Below are 23,023 nucleotides of genomic sequence, written 5' to 3'. Positions count from 1 at the left end.
AGCAGTTGTTTTAATGTTCTCTGTGTAAACTTCTTGAATTGAATTTTTATTAATGAGTTTAATGATAAACTGTTACTGTTAGATGAGGGAAAAGACAAAAGTTAGGATGTAGTTTGAGCTGATGTAGGTTGTTTGATGCTGTTTCACCATGTGTTGCTGGGCTGTAAAGAGATAACAAACATTGCGTGAATATTTCCTCAGGACCGACATTGTAAAATTACTAGGTATCCGACTTGTTTATCTATAACACAAATGTAATTTTGTTACTAGTCTGGCACCTGCTGAGTACTGTCACATCAGTGTGTTAGTGGTTACCAATTATTGGATACTCCAGCTATTAATCATTACGTTATGTATAATTGATATATAGAGGATATCTAACAGTGTCTTCAGTAATACCAAATATATTTCACGAGTGTGGATTATATTTTGATATTTTTCATGAGTGTGCAACATGAGTGAAAAAATATCAAAATATAAGCCTCACAAGAAGATACTGTTAAATATTTGGTAAAAAATATCACTCTAGAATGAATAATTTTCGTTATTTCACTGGTAAAGATGGTAAATCATTATTTATCATTTGTTGTTTGTCCTATTTTGTAGCATTATCTAAAGGATCCTCCCAATATGGATTTCCTGGACTTAGAGGTGGAGAATGACATGACAGTACTGGTAGGTATACTAATGTATCCAGTAATTAGACATATATCTCTGTAGTAGAGTACTACAGTCATGGTAGGTATACTAATGTATCCAGTAATTAGACATATATATCTCTGTAGTAGAACACTACAGTCCTGGTAGGTATACTAATGTATCCAGTAATTAGACATATATCTCTGTAGTAGAGTACTACAGTCATGGTAGGTATACTAATGTATCCAGTAATTAGACATATATATCTCTGTAGTAGAACACTACAGTCCTGGTAGGTATACTAATGTATCCAGTAATTAGACATATATCTCTGTAGTAGAGTACTACAGTCCTGGTAGGTATACTAATGTATCCAGTAATTAGACATATATCTCTGTAGTAGAGCACTACAGTCATGGTAGGTATACTAATGTATCCAGTAATTAGACATATATATCTGTAGTAGTGTACTACAGTCATGGTAGGTATACTAATGTATCCAGTAATTAGACATATATCTCTGTAGTAGAGTACTACAGTCCTGGTAGGTATACTAATGTATCCAGTAATTAGACATATATCTCTGTAGTAGAACACTACAGTCCTGGTAGGTATACTAATGTATCCAGTAATTAGACATATATCTCTGTAGTAGAGCACTACAGTCATGGTAGGTATACTAATGTATCCAGTAATTAGACATATATCTCTGTAGTAGAGTACTACAGTCCTGGTAGGTATACTAATGTATCCAGTAATTAGACATATATCTCTGTAGTAGAGTACTACAGTCCTGGTAGGTATACTAATGTATCCAGTAATTAGACATATATCTCTTTAGTAGAACACTACAGTCATGGTAGGTATACTAATGTATCCAGTAATTAGACATATATCTCTGTAGTAGAGCACTACAGTCATGGTAGGTATACTAATGTATCCAGTAATTAGACATATATCTCTGTAGTAGGGCACTACAGTCATGGTAGGTATACTAATGTATCCAGTAATTAGACATATATCTCTGTAGTAGAGTACTACAGTCCTGGTAGGTATACTAATGTATCCAGTAATTAGACATATATCTCTGTAGTAGAGCACTACAGTCATGGTAGGTATACTAATGTATCCAGTAATTAGACATATATATCTCTGTAGTAGAGTACTACAGTCCTGGTAGGTATACTAATGTATCCAGTAATTAGACATATATCTCTGTAGTGGAGTACTACAGTCATGGTAGGTATACTAATGTATCCAGTAATTAGACATATATCTCTGTAGTAGAACACTACAGTCACGGTAGGTATACTAATGTATCCAGTAATTAGACATATATCTCTGTAGTAGAACACTACAGTCACGGTAGGTATACTAATGTATCCAGTAATTAGACATATATCTCTGTAGTAGAGTACTACAGTCATGGTAGGTGTACTAATGTATCCAGTAATTAGACATATATCTCTGTAGTAGAGCACTACAGTCCTGGTAGGTATACTAATGTATCCAGTAATTAGACATATATATCTCTGTAGTAGAACACTACAGTCATGGTAGGTATACTAATGTATCCAGTAATTAGACATATATCTCTGTAGTAGAGTACTACAGTCCTGGTAGGTATACTAATGTATCCAGTAATTAGACATATATCTCTGTAGTAGAGTACTACAGTCATGGTAGGTATATACTAATGTATCCAGTAATTAGACATATATCTCTGTAGTAGAGCACTACAGTCATTGTGTAGTGACTGCAAGGTCTTTAATTACGAAAGAAACATTAATTGTCATTGTGATTTTATAGATAATTATATGCAATTTAAAATGCAAATTTTTATTTTTTATTTTGTTAAATCATAGAAATGCAGGAAGATTTTTTGGGGGGGTGGGGGGGGGGGGGGGGGGGGGGGGGGGATGTCTCTTTTAATGTTATGGAAATTATCACTGATTGTAAATGAAACCCAGAGGAAGGTAACATGTGGATGTTTCATTACTGTAATACTCAAGTCTTGATTTCTATTTTTAGCTGCGCAAGGATATGATTGATCACAAAATTGATTCCATGACAATCGAGACTTACGTAAAATCACCAGACGAGGTAATATTTCTTACAAATCATTTCCACCTGACCCTTTATATTCATTGGTATATCTCATGTAACCTTATATATAGCTCTTTTTGATATACATAGAAATTAAGTGAATTTAAAATCTTTTTTTTTTTAAAGTAGAGAACCATTACACCTGTTATAAAAATTCAATTGTTCTAATCATGAACTAGTTGATGTATAGAATTTTGTAATTCCACTGCATTCAATATCTTTTCTTGTATTTTACAGAGACATGTAGATGTGGAGAAGAGAAACTATTCCTACACTGTAATCAATGGAACCAACTTCAGGTTTGTCCTGATGAGATAAACAAATGTCTATGTATTGGATACCTGTCTGTAGGGGTGGCCTGTTTATAGGGACGACCTGTTTATAGGGACGACCTGTTTATAGGGGCTACCTGACTAGGGAAGACCTGAGTTTAGGGGTTTCTTGGTGTAATGGTGACCTTCATATAGAGGGCACCTGGCCGTATATATAGTTATATATAGTATAATTTTTTATAGGGGCCACTTGTCTGGAGGGAAGATCTGTTAAAAGGGGGCACCTGTCTGTATGGACCACTTGTTTATAGGGGCCACTTGTCTGGAGGGAAGATCTGTTTATAAGGGACATCTGTCTAGAGGGAAGATCTGTTCATAGGGGTTACCTTGCTGGAAGAAGAACTGATAATACAGGGTGCACACCTGTGGAAGACTACATATAAAATCAGGCACCTATTGACACATGATAACAGGGAGAATTTGAATATACGATACTTGGGAGCTGGCTATGGTGAATATAAGATACTTGGGAGCTGGCTATGGTGAATATAAGATACTTGGGAGCTGGCTATGGTGAATATAAGATACTTGGGAGCTGGCTATGGTGAATTATTTGTCTATACATCACACATATAGAGACACTTGTGTATTGGTATACTTTAGAGCTGGCTATAGTAAATCACCTGTTTGTAGAGAACATATATAGAGGTTACACAACGAGTGGTTGTTGGATATGGAATTTATTTCACACGAGTAAGTTATTTTTTAAAAGTTACAAAAGACACGAGCTTTAGCGAGTGTTTTTTGCAACTTTTAAAAAATAACTTACTCGTGTGAAATAAATTCCATATTCAACAATCACGAGTCGTGTGACCTGTTTCTACCACAATAATATCCGCTTGAATCAAAGGGAAACGTGGCCAAGTATAATTTTGCGTATGCAAATAAAGTGTACCGATGACGTCCGGGACCCGGTGATGTGACGTCATTAGATTATTGATGACGTCAATAACAATTGCAGCTTGAGTCAAAGTTCACCGTGTTAGCCAATCAAAATGCGTACAGAGTTTATACCACGTGTGGTATAAACAGATTGTTAATCCACAGCTGTAATGATTAACTGATGGTCTGGGAGTTGAATAACACGGGGTATTGTTGTAGAAATTACCTTATTATATGCTACAGAAACAGGTAGTAGTAAGGGCCCAAGAAGTCAAATGATCTACAACAATCGTGATCATAGAAGATTTAGATACTCTTAGTAGACAATAATAATGTGTAAAGAATTTCTACACTCATTAGAGAAATGCTACATTTGTGTAATTAACACCCTCTCTACAAAATGTTACTAGTATGTATTCATCATTTTACAGTTTGGGAATTAGCCTGCCACTCTACCAGAAGAGATTTCCTCAGATAGAGGGAAAAGCCTGTTATATAAGTGAGTACTCGGCTCTTTTACGGAAGGTAATGTGAGGCATCATACATAGAGATGGGGAGATAACTCTCATTTCTGTCACTCTAACTACATACTTGCCATCCTTCCCCATTTGAGAAGTATACTCAAGTTAATTACGTGTATTTTACTGTTCTGCAACTGTGGACAAAAGATGCATACTCACAAATACAGGATACACTTGGTTGTAAAAACACGAAAATATATATATATAAATACTGTCAAGTACAGAAAAGAGGTAGAAAAGGCTAAGTCATTCAGTTATTAAAACACAAAGATATCTATACATATTCAGTACTGACTAGTACAGGACTTTGACCGCTGTTTGTAACTGTTGAAATGAATTCTCGTTTCACATCCCTGCACTTTTCTCGTTGTAGCTGATATCAACCTTACACAGTCAGAAGTCCTGGTTGCTCCGTGGTAAGTAGATTGTTCACATTTGTGGTTCTGTGACAATGTGTAATTCTAGCTTCAGTTTGGAAGATGTTATCATGTCACTCCATATGTTTTAATTTCCAAGGAAGGAGCCCTCTACTGACTCCCAATTTCAAGAAAAAAAATATCGTTTTGATCAGGTTCACTGTTGATGACAAGATTATGGTATTTATAATGCTGTAATGTTCACAATCTTTCATTTTTTCAACACACATTGTTTTATTAGCCCCCTACCAGTGAAACTGGGGGACTATAGGTTTCCCCCCATCTGTCTGTCTGTCCATCTGTTTGTCTGTCTGTCTGTCTGTCTGTCAGTCAGTCTGTCCACTCAGTTTTACATACTTTTCTCAGCCATACTTCAAAGTAATTTGGTGAAAGTTGGTATGTAACTTTAGTATCAATAGCTAGCTACAGATTCAGTTTGAGTTTCATGGTTTTGGGGTCAAAGTCAGGGTCACTGTTAATATTTTAGCAGGGGCTGGTAGGGGCTTTAGCAATACCCAGTATGCTTGTTTCACTGTTAATATTTTAGCAGGGGCTGGTAGGGGCTTTAGCAATACCCAGTATGCTTGTTTCACTGTTAATATTTTAGCAGGGGCTGGTAGGGGCTTTAGCAATACCCAGTATGCTTGTTTCACTGTTAATATTTTATCAGGGGCTGGTAGGGCCTTTAGCAATACCCAGTATGCTTATTTCATTCTATCTTTCAGTATAAACTGGGAGGTTTTTTTTAGCCTTTTTGGCTCGAAAATTGTGTGTGTCCTGTCAGGGAGTTGTGTTAACTGTGTGTTTATGTACTGCCAGGGATTACTATGAAGGACAGAGCGATGGAAATATGACAGGATTGCTAGCTGACCTCCACAAAGTCCTCCAACTCAAACAGAGGTGTGAGAACCTCAACTGTAAGTACAATCCCTATGATGACAATAGAAGTTTGAAGCAGGAAAGCTGATGATCAGTCTATAAACTATTGGTCCAGAAAACTAATTATGCCATGTGATGTTTTAACCTACAGTTGCTCCTGGCTTGAACGTTGATATGGATAAGGTGAAACACTTGCACTGGGACATGCAGATGGTCAAACTGTTTGATAACTACTGGACAGATATGGCAGCCTTTCCCCACCAAAGAAACGAAAGGTATGTATAAGTATTTGTCATGAAAAAAGACAAAAAAAAAAAAAAAATGAAATTAAAAAAAAAAAAAATGCCCAGACTATTTTTCATACACGGAGGCAGATACAGGAGAAATGAATGACACAAACTATTAATTTCTCACATACATCACATTGCTGCTAGGGATGGGATAAAGCAATCTCACAAGAGGACAGACATAACACAGACCTGTAGATTATTGTTATAGTGGTCATAAATACAACACGGACCTGTAGATTACTGTTATAGTGGTCATAAATACAACACAGATCTGTAGATTACTGTTATAGTGGTCATAAATACAACACAGATCTGTAGATTACTGTTATAGTGGTCATAAATACAACACAGATCTGTAGATTACTGTTATAGTGGTCATAAATACAACACAGATCTGTAGATTACTGTTATAGTGGTCATAAATACAACACAGATCTGTAGATTACTGTTATAGTGATCATAAATACAACACAGATCTGTAGATTACTGTTATAGTGATCATAAATACAACACAGACCTGTAGATTACTGTTATAGTGGTCATAAATACAACACAGATCTGTAGATTACTGTTATAGTGGTCATAAATACCACAGATCTGTAGATTACTGTTATAGTGGTCATAAATACAACACAGATTTGTAGATTACTGTTATAGTGGTCATAAATACCACTGATCTGTATATTACTGTTATAGTGGTCATAAATACCACAGACCTGTAGATTACTGTTATAGTGGTCATAAATACAACACAGATCTGTAGATTACTGTTATAGTGGTCATAAATACAACACAGATCTGTAGATTACTGTTATAGTGGTCATAAATACCACAGATCTGTAGATTACTGTTATAGTGGTCATAAATACAACACAGATCTGTAGATTACTGTTATAGTGGTCATAAATACAACACAGATCTGTAGATTACTGTTATAGTGGTCATAAATACCACAGATCTGTAGATTACTGTTATAGTGGTCATAAATACAACACAGATCTGTAGATTACTGTTATAGTGGTCATAAATACAACACAGATCTGTAGATTACTGTTATAGTGGTCATAAATACAACACAGATCTGTAGATTACTGTTATAGTGGTCATAAATACAACACAGATCTGTAGATTACTGTTATAGTGGTCATAAATACAACACAGACCTGTTGATTACTGTTATAGTGGTCATAAATACAACACAGATCTGTAGATTATTGTTGTAGTGGTCATAAATACAACACAGATCTGTAGATTACTGTTATAGTGGTCATAAATACCACAGATCTGTAGATTACTGTTATAGTGGTCATAAATACAACACAGATCTGTAGATAACTGTTATAGTGGTCATAAATACAACACAGACCTGTTGATTACTGTTATAGTGGTCATAAATACAACACAGATCTGTAGATTATTGTTATAGTGGTCATAAATACAACATAGATCTGTAGATTACTGTTATAGTGGTCATAAATACAACACAGATCTGTAGATTACTGTTATAGTGGTCATAAATACAACACAGACCTGTTGATAACTGTTATAGTGGTCATAAATACAACACAGATATGTAGATTATTGTTATAGTGATCATAAATACAACACAGATCTGTAGATTACTGTTATAGTGGTCATAAATACAACACAGATCTGTAGATTACTGTTATAGTGGTCATAAATACCACAGATCTGTAGATTACTGTTATAGTGGTCATAAATACAACACAGATCTGTAGATTACTGTTATAGTGGTCATAAATACAACACAGATATGTAGATTACTGTTATAGTGGTCATAAATACAACACAGATCTGTAGATTACTGTTATAGTGGTCATAAATACAACACAGATCTGTAGATTATTGTTGTAGTGGTCATAAATACAACACAGATCTGTAGATTACTGTTATAGTGGTCATAAATACAACACAGACCTGTAGATTATTGTTGTAGTGGTCATAAATACACCACAGATCTGTAGATCACTGTTATAGTGGTCATAAATACAACACAGACCTGTTGATAACTGTTATAGTGGTCATAAATACCACAGATCTGTAGATTATTGTTATAGTGGTCATAAATACAACACAGATCTGTACATTACTGTTATAGTGGTCATAAATACAACACAATCTGTAGATAACTGTTATAGTGGTCATAAATACAACACAGATCTGTAGATTACTGTTATAGTGGTCATAAATACAACACAGATCTGTAGATTACTGTTATAGTGGTCATAAATACAACACAGATCTGTAGATTATTGTTGTAGTGGTCATAAATACAACACAGATCTGTAGATTACTGTTATAGTGGTCATAAATACAACACAGACCTGTAGATTATTGTTATAGTGGTCATAAATACAACACAGATATGTAGATTACTGTTATAGTGGTCATAAATACAACACAGATCTGTAGATTACTGTTATAGTGGTCATAAATACAACACAGATCTGTAGATTACTGTTATAGTGGTCATAAATACAACACAGATCTGTAGATTACTGTTATAGTGGTCATAAATACAACACAGATATGTAGATTACTGTTATAGTGGTCATAAATACAACACAGATCTGTAGATTACTGTTATAGTGGTCATAAATACAACACAGATCTGTAGATTACTGTTATAGTGGTCATAAATACAACACAGATATGTAGATTACTGTTATAGTGGTCATAAATACAACACAGATCTGTAGATTACTGTTATAGTGGTCATAAATACAACACAGATCTGTAGATTACTGTTATAGTGGTCATAAATACAACACAGATCTGTAGATTATTGTTGTAGTGGTCATAAATACAACACAGATCTGTAGATTACTGTTATAGTGGTCATAAATACAACACAGACCTGTAGATTATTGTTGTAGTGGTCATAAATACACCACAGATCTGTAGATCACTGTTATAGTGGTCATAAATACAACACAGATCTGTAGATTACTGTTATAGTGGTCATAAATACAACACAGATCTGTAGATTACTGTTATAGTGATCATAAATACAACACAGATCTGTAGATTACTGTTATAGTGGTCATAAATACCACAGATCTGTAGATTATTGTTATAGTGGTCATAAATACAACACAGATCTGTACATTACTGTTATAGTGGTCATAAATACAACACAATCTGTAGATAACTGTTATAGTGGTCATAAATACAACACAGATCTGTAGATTACTGTTATAGTGGTCATAAATACAACACAATCTGTAGATTACTGTTATAGTGGTCATAAATACAACACAGATCTGTAGATTACTGTTATAGTGGTCATAAATACAACACAGATCTGTAGATTACTGTTATAGTGGTCATAAATACAACACAGACCTGTAGATTACTGTTATAGTGGTCATAAATACAACACAGATCTGTAGATTACTGTTATAGTGGTCATAAATACAACACAGATCTGTAGATTACTGTTATAGTGGTCATAAATACCACAGATCTGTAGATTACTGTTATAGTGGTCATAAATTCCACAGATCTGTAGATTACTGTTATAGTGGTCATAAATACAACACAGATCTGTAGATTACTGTTATAGTGGTCATAAATACAACACAGATCTGTAGATTACTGTTATAGTGGTCATAAATACAACACAGATCTGTAGATTATTGTTATAGTGGTCATAAATACAACACAGATCTGTAGATTACTGTTATAGTGGTCATAAATACAACACAGACCTGCTATTCTGGAACATTTTCTTCATGTTGTTAATGTAAATAACTTAGAAGTTATTAATTATATATGGTATTTAAGAGTGTGACGTTTCAATGACTATGTACACTGTCACCTTCACCCGGACTAATGACCAATGTGAAGTGTACTTGCACTGACATGTATAGTGTCAGAGATGGCATTTTATGTAATTGACAGCTGTGTTTAGGATGTTTTGTCTCTGTAACGATCCTATTGACACAACCTGTCCAGGCAGCCGGTCTGGGAGGCCATCTGGATAAGCCGCAGTGGCCCAGTACTAAACAGGGATGAGGGGGGCCACAGACCCTCACACATCTATGACCAAGTATTAAACAAAGCCTAGCTGATTTGACTACAGTACTTTATACTGTAAATTCCTCACGGAAAGATTGATGTGTTACTTTTAAAGTAAAGCTTACAATGAATTTATCACAGTCACTTTATTAGCTCACCTGCCCGAAGGGCAAGTGAGCTTATGCCGTGGTGCGGCGTCCGTCGTCCGTCCGGCCGTCCGGCGTCAACTTTTTCATTCAAACAACTTCTTCTCAATAACCAAGAGGCCCAGGGACTTGATATTGGGCCTGTAGCATGCTGGGGTGAAGGGCTACCAATTTTGTTCAAATAAATGACCTTGACCTTCATTCAAGGTCACATGGGTCAAATAAGCTATAATCTTCAAACGACTTCTTCTCACTAGCCAAGAGGCCCAAGAACTTGATATTTGGCCTGTAGCATGCTGGGGTGAAGGGCTACAAAGTTTGTTCAAATAAATGACCTTGACCTTCATTCAAGGTCACATGGGTCAAATAGGCTATAATCTTCAAACGACTTCTTCTCAATAACCAAGAGGCCCAGGGACTTGATATTGGGCCTGTAGCATGCTGGGGTGAAGGGCTACAAAGTTTGTTCAAATAAATGACCTTGACCTTCATTCAAGGTCACATGGGTCAAATAGGCTATAATCTTCAAACGACTTCTTCTCGCTAACCAAGAGGCCCAGGGACTTGATATTGGGCCTGTAGCATGCTGGGGTGAAGGGCTACAAAGTTTGTTCAAATAAATGACCTTGACCTTCATTCAAGGTCACATGGGTCAAATAGGCTATAATCTTCAAACGACTTCTTCTCAATAACCAAGAGGCCCAGGGACTTGATATTGGGCCTGTAGCATGCTGGCATGAAGGGCTACAAAGTTTGTTCAAATAAATGACCTTGACCTTCATTCAAGGTCACATGGGTCAAATAGGTTATAATCTTCAAACGACTTCTTCTCAATAACCAAGAGGCCCAGGGACTTGATATTGGGCCTGTAGCATGCTGGGGTGAAGGGCTACAAAGTTTGTTCAAATAAATGACCTTGACCTTCATTCAAGGTCACATGGGTCAAATAGGCTATAATCTTCAAACAACTTCTTCTCAATAACCAAGAGGCCCAGGGACTTGATATTGGGCCTGTAGCATGCTGGAGTGAAGGGCTACAAAGTTTGTTCAAATGAATGACCTTGACCTTCACTAAAAGTCACAGGGGTGAAATCCACTTAAATCTGTAAACAATAATTTTGCGATAGCCAAGGTCGAGACCTGATATTAGGCCAATAAAATGCTGGAATGAAGGACTAGAAAATTTATTAATATGAATAAACTTAGCTTACTATGATATTTGAATAAAGAAGTATCAGCATAGTATCTGTAGAAATGACCTCAATCAACTTCAAAGTTGCTGTAGAGCCAGGTGAGCGATACAGGCCCATTGGGCCTCTTGTTTATCATATGGCTGGGAAGCAGATAAACAGTATCACCTGAGTGGTGGTATGTAGTCAGTAAGTAAATGGTAAACAGTATTACCTGAGTTGTGGTATGTAGTCAGTAAGTAAATGGTAAACAGTATCACCTGAGTGGTATGTACGTAGTCAGTAAGTAACTGGTAAACAGTATCACCTGAGTTGTGGTATGTAGTCAGTAAGTAAATGGTAAACAGTATTACCTGAGTGGTGGTATGTAGTCAGTAAGTAAATGGTAAACAGTATTACCTGAGTTGTGGTATGTAGTCAGTAAGTAAATGGTAAACAGTATCACCTGAGTGGTATGTACGTAGTCAGTAAGTAACTGGTAAACAGTATCACCTGAGTTGTGGTATGTAGTCAGTAAGTAAATGGTAAACAGTATTACCTGAGTGGTGGTATGTAGTCAGTAAGTAAATGGTAAACAGTATCACCTGAGTGGTGGTATGTAATCAGTAAGTAAATGGTAAACAGTATTACCTGAGTGGTGGTATGTAGTCAGTAAGTAAATGGTAAACAGTATCACCTGAGTGGTGGTATGTAATCAGTAAGTAAATGGTAAACAGTATCACCTGAGTAGTGGTATGTAGTCAGTAAGTAAATGGTAAACAGTATTACCTGAGTGGTGGTATGTAGTCAGTAAGTAAATGGTAAACAGCATCACCTGAGTGGTGGTATGTAGTCAGTAAGTAAATGGTAAACAGCATCACCTGAGTGGTGGTATGTAGTCAGTAAGTAAATGGTAAACAGTATCACCTGAGTGGTGGTATGTAATCAGTAAGTAAATGGTAAACAGTATTACCTGAGTGGTGGTATGTAGTCAGTAAGTAAATGGTAAACAGTATCACCTGAGTGGTGGTATGTAGTCAGTAAGTAAATGGTAAACAGTATCACCTAAGTGGTGGTATGTTGTCAGTAAGTAAATGGTAAACAGTATCACCTGAGTAGTGGTATGTATAGTCAGTAAGTAAATGGTAAACAGTATTACCTGAGTGGTGGTATGTAGTCAGTAAGTAAATGATAAACAGTATCACCTGAGTGGTGGTATGTAGTCAGTAAGTAAATGGTAAACAGTATCACCTGAGTAGTGGTATGTAATATTCCAACAATTATTATTTCTTGGTCAAAAAATACAAGTTTTTGTGGAGTATTTTACTTTGTGTACAATCTGTGGAATTCTTGTATATGATGACAATCTCGCCTTAATATTCATATTATGTATATTTTTTGTACACATGATGTTTTTTTTAGTATTTCTGTGTTGATGATAATAATCATGTTGTTGATATTGATATTATTAATAAGTAAATTTGTTTTATACACATGATTTTTAGGAGAAATAGTCCCATGTTTAGAAACATTAAGTACACATCTATAATTTGAGATGAGTGTTCCTTAGATACCATTTCTTTGAACGTCCCGTTTTGTTTTATTTCCAGCACAAGCAATAATGACACTTCAGTAAACGCTACCCATGTACAGTTAGTATAGAATATATATTGGGTTTGAAGTTATGCTTGATTAACCTAATTAATAGTCATGTACCTCTGAATCTATGGTGCAGTTTCCTTTGTCTATCAGCTGTTTTCAGCTTTCATTTGCTTTTTATTCTTAAATGATATTAACTATGATTATAAATATTGGTTTCAGTTGATACTTGACCATTAGTCCCTACAAAGTTTGTCTGCCAATAGAAATATTTGACATCAACTTAAGACATTTTCTCTTTAGTTTATTCACTGAAGCAAACTCCAGTTTGTTCGAAAAAAAGATACCTTCACCTTGCAAATTCAAAGTTATCAAAATTCTTGTAGCTTAAGATTATGCTTGCTGGTCTAGAAAAACTCTTGTAAGTGACTGGTCACTAAGGTTAAACATACTTAAAAAATCCTTGACCTAGATCTTTAAAGGTCTCATGTGAGATGTGTTTTATACCAATATTTAATAAAAAGTGAGCGATACATGCCAAATGGACCTCTTGTTATTTTATATCATCATAATAAGACTTAACACTGGGAGATGGTTACTAATTGTATCTCAGATACTGCATACTCTGTTATATTTACTATGAATATAATTCTATTTTTGGTCCCTTGGACCCTCCTGTAATGCTACTGGGAAATGTAATGCATTGTGTTTTGACTCTTAATTCTTTTGGGAATGTTTTTTTAAGTGGTTTTATTCAAGGCAAGATCTCATATTTCTATATTATGCTGTCTGGCTACATTGACTTCTATCAGCTGTCAAATGAAAGATATTTGGCTTTTAGTAGCATGCAGAGGTGGAGGGCAATAAAGTCTGTTCAATTTGATAACCTTGACTTTCAAGGTCAAATATATCAATATGTAAAAGTTTTACGAAGACCCAGAAGGCTTAATAGGATGTATCTATTTTGGGTAAAAGGCTATCCAGATAAATAGCTGTGATTCAGGTTTGTTGTAACAGTGGTACAAAATGTAATACTCTTGTAGGTTAAAAAGCAGTTCTCAATCTCTTTTTGATAATAATAGATCTTTGGGCTGTTCAATATGTTAAAATTTGTATTTAGGTTTAGTATAACAATATACCCTTTAGTAGTGAAGTGAGTGTGATGGTGATGGATTTACCCTTGTTTTCTAAATATTACTGGACGCTTGCAGACGTATCGAGTAAATATACTAACTAATTTTTTACATTTCAATACTTGGCGTTAACCTCAGCATGCCCTCCAATTACAAGGAATGTTGTCTGCCCTTCTGTAGTGTATACGTGGTACATATTGTAAGGTGACATGTCCGATGGGAGAGACTCTATAATGACACCAGGCTTATGTAGACTAAGATCTTTACAAGAACAGGATATTTGTACTAAAACATGCATGATTGATGTCATATTGTAACAGTATGAACGCCAAGTAGATAAATATGTCTACAAGATAGAGACCTTGATGAGCCAGAGAACCATTAAGGAGAACTGTTATGTCCATTATTGAAACCATATACCTTATACTAAAATTTCTTAAGAGTGCAAACTGCTTCTGTAACCTCCATTTCTGGTTCAAACTTAATCCAGCATATTCCTGGCTCAAATCAGCTATCTTAATACAATGTCTGTGGCTAGTTTAATACAATGTCCGTGGCTTGTTTGATGCAGCTTTTAACTAAACCCTTGCTCCTGCTGAAGAAAGGCAGTTGTAATCCAACATCCTTATTTTGTGCAATGCTTTAAGTCCAAATACACGTAACCCCTTGGAAAACTCTAAATCCAATCTGTGTTCCTGAATCAAAGTTGCTTCTAATCCAACCTATGATCCTTGCTCAAAGTTGCTTTTAAACCAACCTGTATTCCTTGCTCAAAGTTACTTAAAATCCAACCTGTTTTACTGGCTCAAAGTTGCTTTACCCAACCTGTGTTCCTTACTTAAAGATGCTTCTAATCCAACCTATGATCCTTGCTCAAAGTTGCTTTTAAACCAACCTGTATTCCTTGCTCAAAGTTACTTATAATCCAACCTGTATTACTGGCTCAAAGTTGCTTTACCCAACCTGTGTTCCTTGCTCAAAGTTGCTTTGAAACCAACCTGTATTCCTTGCTCAAAGTCATATTTAATCCAATCTCCATTCTTGGCAGAGCATCGCTATTAACGTAAACCTCCCTAAATCCTGGCTCAAATTGGATTGTGTAGTGGAGCATGGTGATTTAAATGTATCGTTTTAACATGTAAGTGTACTACACACCCAGGGAGACTGGAGATTGGAGATTTTTGTTCTGTCGCGATCGTACAACAATGATCTTGTCTGTTTATAGAAAGCATTACTGACCCAATCTCATATATATATATTTAGGGGTACAAGTACTGGTAGGATTTTATGTGAAGACCACTGTCTTCATTTAGAGGAAATTCTACAGTGAGAAAAAATTGTCCCAGAGTAAACTGTCCTTGGTACTTGATTTTTTTACTAGAAAATATCCCCTAGACACTTTGAGGGGAACTTATCATCATAACCTCGTCAACATCTCAACCATGACCTAGGTATCCTAAATTCTGCTGAGTACTGTTTATATTGAATGTCAACATCTCAACCATGACCTAGGTATCCTAAATTCTACAGAGTACTGTTTATATTGAATGCCAACATCTCAACCATGACCTAGGTATCCTAAATTCTGCTGAGTACTGTTAATATTGAATGCCAATATCTCAACCATGACCTAGGTATCCTAAATTCTACGGAGTACTGTTTATATTGAATGCCAACATCTCAACCATGACCTAGGTATCCTAAATTCTACAGAGTGCAGTATACATTCCTATATACAGAGGTGGTGTTGTAACATATTACTGCCGTCTTGGTTACTAATGCTGTAGTATGATTACTATGTAGATGAGGAATGACTAGGTCAGTACTTAACACAAATTGTGTTTTCAAGTTACTGGTAGAATATCTGTGCATGCATTTTTACAGTAAACGATAATGCCTGCTTCTAATCTCTTTGATATCCACCCTCCAAAGCTAAATGATCTCATTGGACTACAAGGCCTTTTGGGTCTTTTTATTCTAACATCCTTTTCTCTTTCTTATAAAGGATTAATTCATTACATTGCATGTTACATAAGTGAGGAATTTCCTTATCGGCTTGGGAGATTATAGTTTTGTACTAATATGATCTAGCTAGTGGCTGTTACAATGTTAGCTTTATGGTAAATGCATTGTGATACAACGGTGATATAGGACGCATGTTTATACAGTACTTAACAGATTGTTTCTCTTCTTTATTCATTCTCTGTACATACTAGTAGTGTTAAAATTTTAATTTAAGCCATTGACTTAATTTAATTATTGTCCATGTACATGTAGATTAAGTAAGGAAACCTATATATTTTTGTTTTGTTTTCTGATAATTATTTGATAATTATAATTATTTTATGTACAAGTACACTGAATTATTTTTGTTACACTTCTGATTTGAACGTTTCTGTTTATACATGTAGGTTAATTGTGATGAAAATATCTGGATATTGATGATTTTGATTATTATACTTGTATGAAGAATGTTGATTTCTGTTCAAATATTTATAATATGACATGTATCTGTATATAAATATTGATTTCTCTACAATACTGTGTCTAACACTTACATGTTGACGCTTGCTGTAATTTGACAGAGTGGTAGCACATTTCATGGGAACCACAAGCGGGATCACTGCAGTCTTTCCCAAAAGGTAAGGGAGCCACAATTTGTCTAGAACTGCTAAAACAACAGGTTCACCATTAGGAGCAAATTTATAATAATAATTGGGCTGTAGTTGTTAGATTCAAAGTGATACCTGCGTTTAATGTTAATAAAGTATACCTGTGATTAGTATGTAGAAGAATACAGATACATGTTCTCCTATTTTTGTGTAAATGACCTTGGTTGACTTTCTGGGTTATATGTGCTTGTTACATGTACATGCTGGATGTTCAAACTAAACAACAATTCTAGGATATTGTTACAAAGCTTGGGCTGAATACATTATGATAGCACTTGGACTTTTGCTGACTGCACTGTCCTATGATGGCTTGGTCTCAAATGACGTCATAGGCCTACTGGGGCAATAATTCACGCATGATTTCTTGGAATAAGTTTTCTTATGTTCTTATGTTTGCCTAAAATAAATGTATATTCATTTTATTTTTCAAAAATACTCTGAATGTAAATAAGCAAAGAAAATCTGGTTTCAATTGCCATGTTTGTCACCTTTAAATTGGTGTGTTTGTGTTGACAGTGAGGCTGGTTTATTAGAGAAAGACCGTGACACCTGGAAGGCTATCTACTACAGACGGTCCCTTGACACGTCAAAGTCCTGTGTTTAGTGTTGACTACACTCTAGGTAAGTATTCAGGAGAGAGTGAAGATTCGACTCATTTAGGTTCTTTTCTTCTGCTTTGCATCATAAAATCAAGACTTTGCTGTTACCTTTCCTGCGAAGATGGCGGTGACATCAACAACATTTGCCTTGAAAGTTTTTGTTTACATTGAGAACATCCGAATGTGCTCATCATTTGAGGAATATCATATACAACATATAGTTATCATGGTCAAGAATATTTAAGATATCATTCAATTTTAAATACCAATTTCATTTCATTTTAAAACTTTTTTTAATTATTGTTTTTGATAGACAAGAGGAGTGTGAATGATAGTGTCCCCCACATCCGAATTACCAAGTCCATCACCATGGATATATCTGGTGATATGTATAAACCAGCAGGTACGTATCCAACAGTCACAGGTAAGGATTCTGATATAGGTGTACCTACCAGTCACAGGTAATGATTCTGATATAGGTGTAGCCACCAGTCACAGGTAATGATTCTGATATAGATGTAGCCACCAGTCACAGGTAAGGATTCTGATATACCGTAGGTGTAGCCAACAGTCACAGGTAAGGATTCTGATATAGGTGTACCTACCAGTCACAGGTAATGATTCTGATGTAGGTGTAGCCACCAGTCACAGGTATTGATTCTGATATAGGTGTAGCCACCAGTCACAGGTAATGATTCTGATATAGGTGTAGCCACCAGTCACAGGTAATGATTCTGATATAGGTGTACCTACCAGTCACAAGTAATGATTCTGATATAGGTGTAGCCACCAGTCACAGGTAAGGATTCCGATATAGGTGTTGCCACCAGTCACAGGTAAGGATTCTGATATAGGTGTAGCCACCAGTCACAGGTAAGGATTCTGATATAGGTGTAGCCACCAGTCACAGGTAAGGATTCTGATATAGGTGTTGCCACCAGTCACAGGTAAGGATTCTGATATAGGTGTAGCCACCAGTCACAGGTAAGGATTCTGATATAGGTGTAGCCAACAGTCACAGGTAATGATTCTGATATAGGTGTAGCCTACCAGTCACAGATAATGATTCTGATATAGGTGTAGCCTACCAGTCACAGGTAATGATTCTGATATAGTTGTAGCCACCAGTCACAGGTAATGATTCTGATATAGGTGTAGTCTACCTGTCACAGGTAATGATTCTGATATAGGTGTAGCCACCAGTCACAGGTAAGGATTCTGATATACGTGTAGCCACCAGTCACAGGTAAGGATTCTGATATAGGTGTAGCCACCAGTCACAGGTAAGGATTCTGATATAGGTGTACCTACCAGTCACAGGTAATGATTCTGATATAGGTGTAGCCACCAGTCACAGGTAATGATTCTGATAGGTTTATCTTACTGCCATTATTTGCTGTAAAGTTAACATATAAATGAATACATCTAGAGTTACTGCAGTAGTCAACCCATGAAGTTCAATAATATGTGTATCATACCTTACCTGGTGATCGATACCTGTGACAGGTGGTTATTTTACAGGCTATGTTATAGTTAGTCGGCCTTCTGGACTGGTTTTATTTTTGCATTCTGTCCATCTGCCCACTTATCTGTCCACACTTTATCCTATCAGTACTCCATCACTTACAACACATTTCAGTGGAACTTTATAATTGAGACATGGGATCAACTACAAATTGAATGTAGGTGAGGGATGTGTAGTCACCAGTCACAGGTAATGATTCTGATATAGGTGTAGTCACCAGTCACAGGTATTGATTCTGATATAGGTGTAGCCACCAGTCACAGGTAAGGATTCTGATATAGGTGTACCTACCAGTCACAGGTAATGATTCTGATATAGGTGTACCTACTAGTCACAGGTAATGATTCTGATATAGATGTAGCCACCAGTCACAGGTAAGGATTCTGATATAGGTGTACCTACCAGTCACAGGTAATGATTCTGATATAGGTGTAGCCACCAGTCACAGGTAATGATTCTGATAGGTTTATCTTACTGCCATTATTTGCTGTAAAGTTAACATATAAATGAATACATCTAGAGTTACTGCAGTTGTCAACCCATGAAGTTCAATAATATGTGTATCATACCTTACCTGGTGATCGATACCTGTGACAGGTGGTTATTTTACAGGCTATGTTATAGTTAGTCGGCCTTCTGGACTGGTTTTATTTTTGCATTGTGTCCATCTGTCCATCTGCCCACTTATCTGTCCACACTTTATCCTATCGGTACTCCATCACTTACAACACATTTCAGTGGAACTTTATAATTGAGACATGGGATCAACTACAAATTGAATGTAGGTGAGGGGATATGTCTGTTCCAAAAGTAACTAACTTTTAACCAAATTTGACCTTTGACCTATCTATGTCAAAGATTAAGATTGTATGCGCTCCATTTCATACACTATGGTATTGGTGATTACTTGTGTATCATATATCTAAAGTATGTCACTGTGATATACAATTTGATCTTTGACCAACATGAAACCAAAATATTTGTCCATTCTTGGCTATTCACATTAGGTGGTCTGTTGGCTGTTTCAGTGGCTGGCGTTTTCATCTCCCATGACACGTTGATGGAGGCAATGCTGAAGACTATCAACAAATATACAGAGTCGGGAACATTGAACTGCGGTGATGATGCTGAAATGTTGTGCTATCTCCTGGATGACGGGGCTTTCCTTATTGCTACAAATCAGGCAGATAAATTAACAGAGGTATGATCTCTACACTAGTTTGTATGTATGGAGACATAGCTGTGAACTGAGGAATTGTCCTGGTAAAAATAGCCATGTAGAAACATCTGAAATGTACATGTACCCACTTTATACTACTGTAGAGTCTGGTTTGGTAAAGGTTACAAATACACAACTTCATTTGATTGGTTGATGACACAAATTGACAATATTACAGCCATATTGATGAAGCCTTGCCATTTTGACCATATAGTGATGACTGTATGACATAGTTAGATTCCAACAAAGTAGGATTGATTGTCAGTTTTTGTGCTCGCATAGACAGATGAAGGGAAGTGAACCTTGTGCAAATGAAATTCATTAAGGAAAATCTAAATTGACCTAACTGCATGTCATAAAAAAGTGATTTTTTGAATGGGTCCCCTGTTGATCAGGGTGGTCCTATCCAAATCTAGGTCCCTATACTTTTTCCATGTTTCTACATATTGGTAGATTCTTCAGTTTTACGTTGTATTTAGTTCTGTTTTGCCTTGTATTTACAGATTGGTAGGTTCTTCGGCCATGTGGATGCTGGACTGATGAGTGCTTTATATAACACTACATACCAAAGGTCAGTATACTTTATAGAAGACATGTCATTTAGGTTATTTACACTTACAGGTCAGGGGTCAAATTATATAATGAGACATCTGATCAGAGGTCAGGTTAGTTTAGGAGTTTTAGTTACAAATTTAATTTTTTCTCTCCAAAATTGGATTTTACCTTTGATAACTAAATTGAAAAATTAATCTTTGAATTGTCAAAAAATATATATTAACAACATGATTTGACATCTATTTTCTTCAGAATCATAGAAATATATTTTTACATTAATTGTCCTATCTCAGAATTATCTTTAAATCTAAAATGACAAATAATAATATTAATTTCCCTGAATGACTGGACTGGTGATAAGTAACCTATAATAATATTAATTTCCCTGAATGACTGGACTGATGATAAGGTACCGATAATAATATTAATTTACCTGATTGACTGGACTGGACTGATGATAAGGTACCTATAATATTATTAATTTACCTGAATGACTGGACCAGACTGATGATAAGGTACCGATAATAATATTAATTTACCTGAATTACTGGACTGATGATAAGGAACAGATAATGATATTAATTTACCTGAATGACTGGACTGATGATAAGGTACCTATAATAATATTAATTTCCCTGAATGACTGGACTGATGATAAGGTACCTATAATAATATTAATTTCCCTGAATGACTGGACTGATGATAAGGTACCGATAATGATATTAATTTACCTGTCTTAGTGAATGACTGGACTGATGATAAGGTACCTATAATAATATTAATTTCCCTGAATGGCTGGACTGGACTGATGATAAGGTACCGATAATAATATTAATTTACCTGAATGACTGGACTGATATGATAAGGTACCTATAATAATATTAATTTCCCTGAATGACTGGACTGGACTGATGATAAGGAACCTATAATAATATTAATTTACCTGAATGACTGGACTGATGATAAGGAACCGATAATGATATTAATTTACCTGTCTTAGTGAATGACTGGACTGATGATAAGTAACCTATAATAATATTAATTTACCTGAATGACTGGACTGATATGATAAGGTACCTATAATAATATTAATTTACCTGAATGACTGGACTGATGATAAGGTAACAGATAATGATATTAATTTACCTGTCTTAGTGAATGGACTGGACTGATGATAAGGTACCGATAATAATATTAATTTACCTGAATGACTGGACTGATGATAAGGTACCGATTATAATATTAATTTACCTGAATAACTGGACTGATATGATAAGGAACCGATAATAATATTAATTTACCTGAATAACTGGACTGGACTGATGATAAGGTACTGATAATAATATTAATTTCCCTGAATGACTGGACTGATGATAAGGTACCTATACTAATATTAATTTACCTGAATGACTGGACTGATGATAAGGTACCGATAATGATATTGATTTTCCTAAATTGCTTATTATTGATACGTTTCTTGACCTCGGTATAGGTTAACTGACTATAGATATGTAGATGCAGATAAAGGTTAGAGTAACATTTGTGTGTTTCAGACTAGAGCAGTACGACTACCAGGCAACATGTTCCAAGAGTGAAGATGATAGTAACAGTGCTGCTTCTTTGTCATTTAGAATTGTGAGTGTAGGACAAAATGTTTATACTAAAAAAATATTGTATCAGTACTTACAGTGAGTTGATGGATTTAGTTATGTGTATAATATTATTAGCTCACCTGGCCTGAAGGGCGTCTGTCGTCCGTTCATCGGTCAACATGTCTTTTTAATCACTATAGTCATAAGTTCTTGATAGATTTTAACCGAATTTGGTCAGAAACATCCTTGGGGAAGGGAAACAGATTTTGCATAATTGGTGACTCTGACACCCCTAGGGCCAGAGGGGTTGCGCCCAATACGGGAAATAGGGGTGAGTAAGTCCTGTAAATCGGCACTTGTCACAAAGTACTGAATGAATTTGAACCAAATTTGGTCAGAAATATCTTTGGGGAAGGGAAACAGATTTTGCATAATTGGTGACTCTGACACCCCTAGGGCCAGAGGGGTTGCGCCCAATACGGGAAATAGGGGTGAGTAAGTCCTGTAAATCGGCACTTGTCACAAAGTACTGAATGAATTTGAACCAAATTTGGTCAGAAATATCTTTGGAGAAGGAAAACAGATTCGGCATAAATGGTGATACTGACTCAACTGGGGCCAGACGGGCAAGGCCAAATAGGGAAACAGAAGTAAGTCATCTAAATTGCTTCTTGTCATAAAGTGCTGAATGGATTCAAACCAAATTTG

General features: G+C 35.7%; 1 protein-coding gene across 1 annotated transcript in view; it reads left to right on the top strand.

The window, feature by feature from the left end:
• Nucleotides 1–23,023, top strand: part of LOC117331742 (voltage-dependent calcium channel subunit alpha-2/delta-1-like) — a 141,827-nt gene that overhangs the window by 98,951 nt on the left and 19,853 nt on the right. The window contains 15 exon segments of the mRNA XM_033890610.1: nt 607–675; nt 2,671–2,742; nt 2,983–3,044; nt 4,391–4,458; nt 4,854–4,896; nt 5,716–5,813; nt 5,927–6,050; nt 13,032–13,073; nt 16,739–16,795; nt 17,342–17,422; nt 17,424–17,446; nt 17,738–17,827; nt 19,978–20,150; nt 20,672–20,739; nt 22,277–22,358. Of these exon segments, the coding sequence (XP_033746501.1) occupies nt 607–675; nt 2,671–2,742; nt 2,983–3,044; nt 4,391–4,458; nt 4,854–4,896; nt 5,716–5,813; nt 5,927–6,050; nt 13,032–13,073; nt 16,739–16,795; nt 17,342–17,422; nt 17,424–17,446; nt 17,738–17,827; nt 19,978–20,150; nt 20,672–20,739; nt 22,277–22,358 (1,152 nt within the window).

The sequence above is a fragment of the Pecten maximus genome, chromosome 7, assembly GCF_902652985.1.
Source record: "Pecten maximus chromosome 7, xPecMax1.1, whole genome shotgun sequence".
Taxonomy (NCBI): domain Eukaryota; kingdom Metazoa; phylum Mollusca; class Bivalvia; order Pectinida; family Pectinidae; genus Pecten; species Pecten maximus.
The sequence above is the reverse complement of the archived record's forward strand: the minus strand, read 5'-3'. Positions and strand labels throughout refer to the sequence as shown.